At 38.6% G+C, this 12,987-nt stretch overlaps 1 protein-coding gene across 1 annotated transcript in view; it reads right to left on the bottom strand.

Moving 5' to 3' along the window:
* The window catches only part of CCDC7 (coiled-coil domain containing 7), a 467,329-nt gene that overhangs the window by 419,821 nt on the left and 34,521 nt on the right, over positions 1-12,987 (bottom strand). Inside the window, exon 10 of the mRNA XM_078329853.1 lies at positions 11,905-11,980. Within this exon, the coding sequence (XP_078185979.1) occupies positions 11,905-11,980 (76 nt within the window). The remainder of the gene's footprint in view (positions 1-11,904; positions 11,981-12,987) is intronic.

The raw sequence follows: 12,987 nt of genomic DNA, 5'->3' as shown, positions 1-12,987 counted from the left end.
GGAGTTTTGGTCCTTTGTAGGAGGTGAGGTGTTCTGGTTTCGGGTGTTTTCCTCCTTTTTGCGCTGGTTTCTTCCCATCTTTGTGGATTTATCCACTTGTCGTCTGCGTAGTTGCTGACTTTTCGATTGGGTCTCTGAGTGGACACCCAGATTGTTGATGATGAAGTATTTCTGTTACTTGGTTTTCCTTCTACCAGTTTAGCTGCTTCGCTGTACAACTGCTGAAGTCCACTCCAGGCCCTGCTTGTCTGGGCTGCACCTATAGCAGCTGCGGAACAGTAAGGGATGCTACCAGCTTCTTTTTCTGCTATCTTTCTCCCAGGATGATGCCTGCCAAATGTCAGTCTTTTGAATATAGAGGGGTCAGGGAACTGCTTAAGGGGACAGCCTGTACTTTATAGGAGCTGAATTGCTGAGCTGTGAGCTCTGTTGTTGATTCAGGGCTGTTAGGCTGCTATGTTAGATTCTGCTGCAACAGAGCTCATTAAAAAACCCCTTTTTTCTCAAATGCTCTGTCTTGGGGGGTTGGGGCTTTGTTTTTGGATGTCTGTTGAGGTGTCCTGCCCAGCTAGGAGGAGTCTAATCACTATTTGACTGCCGAGGTTCCGCCCTGCTGTTGTGAGGCTCGCCCTGTTGCTGCAGGCTCTTGCTCTTCTGCTGCGGTCTCTGCCACCGGCTACACCCTGCAGCGGAGTCTCTCTGTTATAGCGGGTTGCCTTGGCAACTGCAGGCTGCGTCAGCAGTGGGCGTGTGTCTCAGTCGGGGCAGGTTGCCTCAGTAATGGTGGATGCCCCTCCCCCATGGAGCGCCTCAGGGACCGTCTCCACGGCGAGCGTTTGGAATCACCGTTTTGTCTGTCCCACTGTGCTATCCCACACACTGTGTCCCTGCAATCCCCTGGGCTGGCCCACTGCCCAAGTCCCTTTCAGTCTCAAGTTCAGCCCTTTCAAGTCTCAGGTTGCCATTTCAACAGGCACCCAGACAAGCACGCCCTGTGGGGATCGCTGGGTAGGGCCGGCCGCCGCCACCCCGGCTGCCGGATTCTCCAGGCAGAACCTCTGCCTGGTGTCCCGCGTCTCCTTTATACTTGGGAATTTCCCCGTTCTGTGGGCAACAAAGATCAGTCTGAAAATGCAGCTTTGACTCACCTCTCCATGGATTAACCGAGAGCTTCAATCCTGGGTTGTTCTCACAGCGCCATCTTGAGTTCCTCCCCTTATTTATTTTTTGAGATGGAGTTTCACTGTTGTTACCCAGACTGGAGTGCAATGGCATGATCTTGGCTCACCACAACCTCCACCTTCTGGGTTCAAGCAATTCTCCTGCCTCAGCCTCCCGAGTAGCTGGGACTGCATGTGTGCACCACCATGCCAAGCTAATTTTTGTATTTTTAGTAGAGATGGGGTTTCACCTTGTTGACCAGGATGATCTCAATCTCTTGACCTCGTGATCCACCCACCTTGGCCTCCCAAAGTGCTGGGATAATAGGCGTGAGCCACCATGCCCAGCCTATATCTGCATTGTAAATCAACCTTGCATTTCTGAGATAAATCCCACATGTTCATTATATATAACCTTTTTTATATGTTGTTAGATTCAATTTGCTAGTATTTTGGTTAGGATTTTTCTATTCACATTTATAACACATATTTATCTGTAGACTTATTTTCTTGTGATTGTCTAATTTTGGCATCAGAGTAACAATAATCTTACAGAATGAATTCAGAAGTGTGAAATCTTCTATTTTTTTGAAGAGTTTGTAAAGGTCTAGTATTAACTCTTCTTTAAACGTTTGAAAGAATTAAAAAGTGAAGTTGTCTGACCTAAGAATTTCTTAATAGGAAATCTGTTAATTACTAATCAAATCTTTTGACCTCTTATTAAGTCCAGTCTTATGTTTCTTGTTCTTCTTGATTCAGTTTAGTTTAGGCCTTTCTAGATATATATATCATCTAAGTAATCGAATTTGTTGTCATATAGTTATTCATAGTATTCCCTTATCATTCATTTACCATAGATTATTGAACCATACTCCCACTAACAAAAACAGGTTCTTTCTAGTTCTGCTACTATCACATTGATGCAAAAAAAATCTTTGTATATGCTTTCTTGAGCATATTGTACTTCTTTCTCTAAGGCAGATAAGAAAAGATTTGCTATATAATATGGCTTTTCCTCTAAGATCAAAAACAAGGATACCCACTCTCCCCACATCTATTCAACATAGTACTAGAAATCCAAGCCAGGGCAATTAGTAAACAAAAAATAAAAGTATCAAAATAGAAAAAGAAGAAGTAAAATCATATTTGTTTCCAGATGATATATTCTCATATATAGAAATCTCTAAAGATGCCCCTAAAACTTGCAGAAAGAATGAATTCAGTATAGTTGAAGGATACAAAAACCAATATACAAAAATCAGTTGTGTTTCTATAAACTAACAACAAATTATCTAGAAGAAAATCAAGAAAATGATTCCATTTATAATACCATGAAAAGAAATAACATACTAGGGAATACACTTAACCAACAAAGAAAGAGATTTGTTACACTGAAAACTGTAAGATGCTGATGAAATAAATTGAAGAACACACAAAGAAATGGAAAGAATTGAATTCAAACAATATTGTTAAAATGTTCATGCTACCCAAAATAACCTATAGGTTTAATGTAATCCCTAAGAAAATTCCAATGACATTTTTCACAGAAATAAAAATAGATTCTAAAATTAATATTGGGCCACAAAAGATCCTGAGTAGTCAAAGCAATCATGAGCAAAAAGGAACAAAGGTGGAAGCATTACTTTATCACAAAATTTCTACACAAAGCTACAGCAATCAAAACTGCATGATGCTCACGTCGAACAGAATAGAGATCCCAGAAATAAGTACACACATATGGTCAACTGGTCTTTAACAAACATACAAAAACACACAATTAGGAAAAGAATGTCTCTTCAATAAATAATGTTGGAGAGACTGCAGAAGAAAGAAATTGGGTCCTTATCTCACCCCATATATAAAGATAGACCGAAAATAAATTAGAAACTTAAATGTAATACCTGAAACTGTAAAATTACTTAACAAAAACATAGAGGAAAACTTCTTGATATTGGTCTTGGAAAATATTTTTTAAATATGACCCCAAGAGTGCAGGTAACAGAAGCAAAAATGGACAAATGGGACTGCATCAAGCTAAATAGCTTCTGCACAGCAAAGAAAACAATCAATGGAATGAAGATACAACCTATGGAATGGGAGAAAATATTTGCAAACCATACATGTGGTAAGAGTTTAATATCCAAAATGTAAAAGAAATTCAGCTCAATTGAAAAAAAGCAAATAACCCCATTTAAAAAATCGGCAAATGGCTTGACATTTCTCAAAAAAATACATATGCATGTTCAACAGGTGTATGAAAAAAATGTTCAACATAAATAATCATCAAGGAAAAGCAAGTTTAAACCATCATGTAATATTACCTCACATCTGTTATCAAAAATCAAATGGATATTTTATGTGTGTGTGTGTGTGTGTGTGTGTGTGTGTGTGTGTGTGTGTGTACTGGCAAAAATTTGGAGAAAGGGCAACTCTTATACTCTGTTAGTAAGAATGTAAATTAGTACAGCTTTATGAAAAACAATATGGAGATTCTTCAAAAAAATAAAAAGAGAACTGACAGATTGAAATGAGGAAGATCCAAGATGGCCCTTTTAGGAGCAGCTCAGGATTGCAGCTCCCAGTGAAAGTGCAGAGGGTGAGTGGATGCTGCATTTCCAGATGAATCTTTATTGCCCACAGTCCAGGAGATTCCTAGGCAGAGGAGCCCTATGGGTTAACAGCGCAGCTGTTTTGGCCAGTGCAGCTGTTTTGCAGCACCATGGCTCTCTGTACAAAATATACTGGTCTGGTTACCCTTTTAAGCTGGCCAGGAGATTCCCGGGCAGTGCCGTTGCCTCAGCCTGTGCAGTGGGTCGCTGCACGAGAAATCACACAGATTGCAGCGCCCTTTCAGCAGGCGACTGGAACACCCAGGAGAGAGTCAACCATTCAACTTAAAAAAAAAAAGTCTGAGGCAAGGAGCCAGGTGATCAGGCTCGGTGGGTCCCACCCCCACAAAAACAAACGAAAAAAACAGAAATTGGAAACACTCGGAGTTGAGACTTTCACAGTAAGCACAGCTGAACCCAGGACAATGCAACTCGGTGGGGGAGGGGCATCCGCCATTACCGAGGCACTCCACCCCTATGGAGGAAGTTGGCCATTGCTGAGGCAGCTTGCCATTGCCAAGGAAACCCACCAAACCAGATAGAGTCCACATTTACAGAGACAGGCCACCATTGCCAACACAGTTCTAACCACACCCATATAAACAGGACTATAGGGAAGCACAACAGCAGCAGGGCAGAGCTCAGCAAAGCCTCTGCAGGCAGACAGTGACTGGGCTGCCTCCTTGCTGGGCAGGTAGCCCTGAAAATAAAAATTAAAAAAAAGGCAGCAGCACAACAGAAACTCATAAATAAAGCCCTAACTCCCTGAGACAGAGTACCTGGAGGAAAAAAGGCATTTTATGAGTTCTGCGGCAGCAGACTTAAATGTACCTGCCTACCAGCTCTGGAAGAACAACGGAGCTCACAGCTCAATACTTGAGCTCCTATAAAGAACAGACTGTTTCCTCAAGCAGCTCCCTGACCCCCGTATATCCAAAGAGTCACCTCACAAAAGACTGATCAGACTGACATTTGGCGGGCATCATTATGGGACAAAGATAGCAGAAAAAGAAACTGGTAGCAATGCTTACTGTTCTGCAGCTGCTGTAGGTGATCCCCAGGCAAGCAGGGCCTAGAGTGGACCTCAGCAGTCCTAGAGCAGAAGGGCCAGACTTTTAGAAGAAAAACTAAGAAACAGAAATAACTTCATCATCAACAATCTGGATGTCCACTCAGAGACCCAATCTGAAAATCAGCAACTACACAGACGACAGGTGGATAAATCCACAAAGATGGGAAGAAACCAGTGCAAAAAAAAGGAAAACACCTGAAACCAGAACACATCTCCTCCTACGAGGGATGATAACTCCTCACCAGCAAGGGAACAAAGCTGGATGGAGAATGAGTGTGATGAAATGACAAAATCAGAATTCAGGAGGTGGATAATGAGAAACTTCCATGAGCTAAAAAACATGTTCTAACTCAATGCAAAGAAACTAAGAACGTTGAAAAAAGATTTGAGAAAATGATAAGAAGAATGGACAACTTAGAGAGGAATATGAGTGAACTGAAGGAGCTAAAAACACAACATGAAAACTTCATGAAGCATGCACAAATTTCAACACCCAAATCGACCAGCAGAAGAAAGGATATCAGAGGTCGAAGATCCACTCAATGAAATAAAATGAGAAGGCAAGATTAGAGAAAAAAGAACAAAAAGGAATGAACAAAGTCTCCAAAAAATGTTGGACTATGTGAAGAGACCTAATCTACGTTTGATAGGTGTACCTGAATGTGATGAGGAGAATGAATCCAAGCTGGAAAATGCTCTTCAGGATATTATCCAGAAAAACTTCCCCAACCTAGCAAGTCAGGCCAATATTCAAGTCCAGGAAATACAGAGAACACCACAAAGATATTCCGCAAGAAGAGCAATGCCAAGGCACATAATCGTCAGATTCACCACGGTTGAAATAAAGGAGAAAATGCTACAGGCAGCCAGAGAGAAAGGTTGAGTTACTCACAAAGGTAAGCCCATCAGATTCACCGCAGATCTCTCAGCAGAAACCCTACAAGCCAGAATAGAGTAGGGGCCAATATTCGACATCCTTGAAGAAAAAAACTTTCAACCCAGAATTTCATATCCAGCCAAACTTAGTTTCATAAGTGAAGAAAAAAGAAAATCCTTTGCAAACAAGCAAGCACTCAGAGATGTTGTCACCACTAGGCCTGCTTTACAAGAGCTCCTGAAAGAGGCACTACACATAGAAAGGAAGAACCAGTACCAGCCACTCCAAAAACATACCAAAGAGCATCAACAAAATAAAGAATCTGCATCAACTAATGGGCAAAACAGCCAGCTAGCATCAAAATGGCAGTATCAATTTCACACATAACAATATTAACCCTAAATGTAAATGGGCTAAATGCACCAATCAAAAGACACAGACTGGCAAATTGGATAAAAATCCAAAACTCATCAGTGTGTTGTATCCAGGAAACCCATCACACATGCAAGAATACACAAAGGCTAAAAATAAAGGGATGGAGGAAGACTTACCAAACAAATGGAGAGCAAAAAGAAGCAGGAGTTGCAATTCTCATCTCTGATAAAGTAGACTTTATAGCAACAAAGATCAAAAGAGACAAAGAAGGACATTACATAATAATAAAAGGATCGATACAACAAGAAGAGCTAACGATCCTAAATATATATGGACCCAATACAGGAGCACCCAGATACATAAGGCAAGTTCCTAATGACTTATAAAGAGACTTAGACTCTCACACAATAATAGTGGGAGACTTTAACACTCCACTGTCAACATGAGAAAGATCAGCCAGACAGAAAATTAACAAGGATATCCAGGACCTGAACTCAGACCTGGAACAAGCAAACCTGAGAGACATTTACATAACTCTCCACCCCAAATCCACAGAATATACATTCTTCTCAGCACCACATCACACCTACTCTAAAATTGACCACATAATTGGAAGTAAAGCACGCCTCAGCAAATGCAAAAGAACAGAAATTATAACAGTCTCTCAGACCACAGTGAAATCAAGTTAGAACTCAGAATTCAGAAACTAACTCAGAACCGCACAGCTTAATCGAAACTGAACAACTAGCTCTTGAATGTTGACTGGATGAACAATGAAATGAAGACAGAAATAAAGAAGTTCTTCGAAACTAACAAGAATGAAGACAAAACATATCAGAATCTCTGGGACACATTTAAAGCAGTCTCTAGAGGAAAACATATAGCAATAAGTGCCCACATGAGAGGAGTGGAGAGATCCAAAATTGACACCCTATCATCAAAATTTAAAGAGCAAGAGGAGCAAGATCAAAAAAACTCAAAACCTAGCAGAAGACAAGAAATAACTAAGACCAGAGCAGAACTGAAGGAGCTAGAGACAGGCCACTAGCCAGACTAATTTTAAAAAAAGAGAGAGAATAATCAAATAGATGTAATAAAAAATGATAAAGGGGAAATCACCACAGATTCCACAGAAATTCAAACCATCATCAGAGAATATTACAAACAACTCTATGCACATAAACTAATAAACCTGGAAGAAATGGATAAATTCCTGGACATGTGTGTCCTCCCAAGCCTAAACCAGGAAGAAGTCAAAACCATGAATAGACCAAGAACAAGATCTAAAGTTGAGGTAGCAATTAAGAGCCTACCACACAAAAAAAGCGTGGGTCCAAACAGCTTCACAGCCAACTTATACCAGACACACAAAGAGAAACTGTTACCATACCTCCTGAAACTATTCCTAATAATCCAAAAAGAGGGAATGAATCCTTCCCAAATCATTTTATGAGACCAACATCATCCTGATACCAAAACCCGGCAAAGACTCAACAAGAACACAAAACTTCAGGCCAATATCCATGATCAACATAGATGCAAAAATCTTCAATAAAATACTGGCAACTCAATTGCAACAGCACATCAAAAAGCTTATCCACCATGATCAAGTAGGATTCATCGCAGGGATGCAAGGCTGGTTCAACATATGCAGTCTATAAACGTTAATTCATCACATAAATAGAACCAAAAACAAAAACCACATGATTATCTCAACTGACTCAGAAAAAACCTTTGACAAAATTCAACAGCCCTTTATGCTAAAAACCCTCAATAAACTCTGTATTGATGGAACGTATCTCAAAATAATAAAAGCTATTTATGACAAACCAACAGCCAATATCATACAGAATGGGGAAAAACTGGAAGCATTCCCTTTGAAATCTGGCACTAGACAAGGTTGCCCTCTCTCACCACTCTTATTCAATACAGTACTGGAAGTTCTAGCCAGAGCAATTAGGGACGAAAAAGAAATAAAGGTTATTCAAGTAGGAAAGGAGGAAGCCAAATTGTCTCTATTTGCAGGCAACATAATAGTATTTCTGGAAGACCCCATCGTCTCAGCCCAAAAACTCCTGAAACTGATAAGCAACTTCAGCAAAGTCTCAGGATACAAAATCAATGTGCAAAAATTACAAGCATTCCTATACACCATTAACAGACTTAAGGGGAGTCAAATCAAGAACAAACTGCCATTCACAACTGCTACAAAGAGAATAACATATCTAGGAATACAACTAACAAGAAATGTAAAGAAACTCTTCAAGGAGAACTGCAAACCACTGCTCAATGAAATAAGAGAGGACACAAACAGACGAAGAAACATTCCATGTTCATGGATAGAAAGAATCAATATCGTGAAACTGGCCATACTGCCCAAAGTAATTTACAGATTCAACGCTATCCCCATTAAGCTACCAATGACCTTCTTCACAGAACTGGAAAAAACACCTTGAACTTCACATGGAACCAAAAGAGATCCCGCATAGCCAACTCACTTCTAAGCAAAAAGAACACAGCAGGAGGCATCACACTACTGGACTTCAAACTATACTACGAGGCCACAGTAATCAAAACAGAATGGTACTGGTACCAAAACAGAGATATAGACCAATGGAACAGAACAGAGGCATCAGAGGCAACACAACATATCTACAACCATACAATCTTTAATAAACCTGACAAAAACAAGCAATGGGGAAAGGATTCCCTGTTTAATAAATGGTGTTGGGAAAACTGGCTAGCTGTGTGCAGAAAGCAGAAACTGGTCCCCTTCCTAACACCTTACACTGAAATTAACTCCAGATGGATTAAAGACTTAAACATAAGACCTAACACCATAAAAACCCTAGAACAAAATCTAGGCAAAACCATTCAGGACATAGGAGTAGGCAAGGACTTCATAACCAAAACATGAAAAGCATTGGCAACAAAAGCCAAAATAGACAAATGGGACCTAATCAAACTCCACAGCTTCTGCACGGCAAAAGAAACAGTCATTAGAGTGAATTGGCAACCAACAGAATGGGAAAACATTTTTGCAGTTTACCCATCTGACAAAGGGCTGATATCCAGAATTTACAAAGAACTCAAACAGATTTACAAGAAAGAAACAAACAAGCCCATTCAAAAATGGGCAAAGGATATGAACAGACACTGTACAAAAGAAAACATACATGAGGCCAACAAATATATGAAAAAATGCTCATCATCACTGGTCATTAGAGAAATGCAAATCAAAACTACACTGAGATACCATCTCACACCAATTAGAATGGCGATCATTAAAAAATCCGGAGACAACAGATGCTGGAGAGGATGTGGTGAAATAGGAACACTTTTACGCTGCTGGTAGAAGTGTAAATTAGTTCAACCATTGTGGAAGACAGTGTGGCAATTCCTCAGGGACCTAGAAATAGAAATTCCTTTATACCCAGCAATCCCAGTACTGGGTATATATCCAAAGGACTATAAATCGTTCTACTATAAGGACACATGCACATGCATGTTCATTGCAGCACTGTTTACAATAGCAACGATGTGGAATCAACACAAATGCCCATTGATGATAAACTGGACAGGGAAAATGTGGCACATATACACCATGGAATATTATGCAGCCACCAAAAACGATGAGTTCGTGTCCTTTGTAGGAACATGGATGAACCTGGAGAACATCATTCTCAGCAAACTGACACAAGAACAGAAAATGACATACCACATGTTCTTACTCATAGGCAGGTGTTGAACAATGAGAACACATGGACACAGGGATGGGAGCACTACACACTGGGGTCTGTTGGGGCGATAGGGGAGGGTCAGTGGGGGCTGGGGAGTTGGGGAGAGATAGCATGGGGAGAAATGCCAGACATAGGTGAAGGGGAGGAAGGCAGCAAATCACACTGCCACGTGTGTACCTATGCAACTATCTTGCATGTTCTTCACATGTACCCCAAAACCCAAAAAGCAATAAAAATTTAAAAATAGGGCTGGGCACAGTGTCTCACGCCTGTAATCCCAGCACTTTGGGAGGCCGAGACGGGTGGATCACGATGTCAAGAGATCGCGACCATCTTGTTCAACATGGTAAAACCCCATCTCTACTAAAACTACAAAAAATTAGCTGGGCATGGTGGTGCGTACCTGTAATCCCAGCTACTCAGGAGGCTGAGGCAGGAGAATTGCCTGAACCCAGAAGGCGGAGGTTGCAGTGAGCCCAGATTGTGCCATTGCACTCCAGCCTGGGTAACAAGAGCAAAACTCCGTCTTAAAAAATAAAAATAAAAATAAATAAATAATAAATAAAAAGAGAACTACCATATGACCTAGTAATTCCGCTTCTGAGTATACATCTAAAGGAAATAAATGTAAAAATAGATAAAGAACATGTGGAAGATATATATATAGAGATATACAGATATATCTATATATATACACATTTATATATGTAAAATGTAAAATACCATTCAGCCTTAAAAAAGAAGAAAATACTGTCATCTGCAACAACATGGATGAACTTGAAGGGCATTATGTACCTGACAAGAAGTCAGGTACAGAAAGACAATTACTGCATGATCTCACTTATATGTAGAACCCCAAAAAGTCAAACTCATGGAGATAGAAAACAGAATGCTGGTTACCAGAGGCTGTGGTTGGTTGGGAGATTTTCACCCCATGTGGTTGATCAAAGGGTATAAAATTTTAGCTAGACAGGGGAAAAATTTCTAAGAGAGTAATTTTTAAATGTTCTCACCAGAAAAAGGAAAGATATGTATGTGAGGATATTGGGTCTGTTACATAGCTTGATTTCGCCATTCCACAATGCATGCATATATCAAAACATCACGTTTTCTATCATAAATTTTCTCAATAAAAAATAAAACATTTATTTTTAAAAGCAATTATATGAGTTTACAGGTGAAAAAATATTCACAAACTACATTTTGTATCATTGTAACTTTTAATTTTTTAACCATGGAAAAATACATACAATATAAAATTTACCATCTTAACCATTTTAAGTGTATAGTTCAGCAGTGTTAGGTACATTTACATTATTTTACAACCAATCTCCAGAACTCTTCTCATCATGTAAAATGGAAGCTTTGTGTGCATCAAACAATAACTCCCCATTTCCTCCTCCTAAACCCCCACCAACCATCATTCTATCTTCTATGTCTATGAATTTAACACTACTCTAGATACCTCATGCAAGGGGAATAATTGTATTTGTCTTTTTGTGACTGGCTTATTACACTTAGCAAAATGTCCTCAGGATTCATTCATGTTGTAGCATATATCAGAATTTCCTATCTTGTTAAAACTCAATAATAATTTCATTGTATGTATATATCACATTTTGTTTATCAATTTATTCATTGTTGCACAAGTGGGTGGCTTCCATCTTTTGCCCATTGTGAATGATGCTGCAAAGAATGGGTGTCAAATAGCCCTTCAACACTCTGCTTTCAATGTGGGGGTATATATACCCAGAGTGGAATTGCTGGATCATATGGTAATTCTGTTTTTAATTTTTTTAGGAACCAACATACTGTTTTTTGTAGCATATATTTTACGTTTCATTTTACATTCTCTATGTTTACAATTTTCAATGTAAAAATTCTGCATATGTAAAATCACAAAAATTGATACAAGAAATTCTAAATTTGTTGACAACATTGTTATTTTATATTTCAGTATTTCTGCAATAAATATGTACTAACTTTCATAAACATGTTATATATGGAAAAATACAATTTTATCTGTTAATTATTTTAAATATAAAAATAATAAAATACAAAAACAGCTTACCTCTCCAACATATTTGCCTGGTTTTCAAATACTTTCAACATGGCATTAAATCGAGTAGTCATTAAATGATCAGTTTCTATTATTTAAAAAATCAAAAATATTAAAGGTTTTATAAATGGCTGGAATTATAGCTCTATGCTAAATATAACTGCTATAGATATAAAAGCTAAACAAACATAGAGAGGGACTAGCAGGGCTATATGAGTATTAACAGAATGCTTATGAGGAGAATAGCTACCATTTTATTAAATACCTATTATGTGCAAATCACCATGGTATATTGCATTCTCTTATTCTTAAAATAATCTAAAAAACAAGATACTGTCATAATTTTCAAATACAAAAGTTCAGGCTCAGAGAGGTTACATAACTTGATCAATACTATATATATAGTAAAAGATAAAACTGAATTAATGTCCAATACATGTGACCTTCTAATGATACGGCATATCAGAGGAACTCTAGGATGCTAAGAGAGAAATGCTTTAGTTGCTGTTGCTAAGTCAATAAGGTTTATGGGAAGGATCTAGCTAACCTACTAAGTTTTACAACTGCATCAAAAAACCCATAAGAGAACCTAAGATGCTACTTAAAAGGAAACCAACATAATAAGGATCCATAATAATTAACTATTAGGATAATACCACAAGACTCCTCAATCTTATGACATAAAAAGCATATGATAGAAGACAGACCCTGCATTAAGTTTTCTGTCAGAAAAACAAGATAAGAAACAAAGAAAATGTTTACAAACATAGTAGCATATAACAGTTCCTAAATATTCACTGTATTTTTTCTATTTTACATGTCAAGAGTGGCATAGAATAATAAATATTTAGGAGCTGAGAAGAGAAAGTAGAAAGACATAAAGAAGCTAAGCCTTAAAGAATGGATAAAGCTTCATTAAAAAGAAAAAATAAAAAGTAAACACCTTAAACAAAGTCAAGAAAAGCAGAAATGTGAAAATATATCCAGGGTACCAAATATATCAAGTATAACCAAGAAACCAAGTCAAACAGAGGCTTTACTTTGAGAGAGTCAATATTCCTCAAAGATTCAAATAGGATATTGGGAGAAGCCAGT

Source organism: Callithrix jacchus, chromosome 7, assembly GCF_049354715.1.
Source record: "Callithrix jacchus isolate 240 chromosome 7, calJac240_pri, whole genome shotgun sequence".
NCBI lineage: Eukaryota > Metazoa > Chordata > Mammalia > Primates > Cebidae > Callithrix > Callithrix jacchus.
This window is presented reverse-complemented; position numbering and strand designations above follow the sequence as displayed.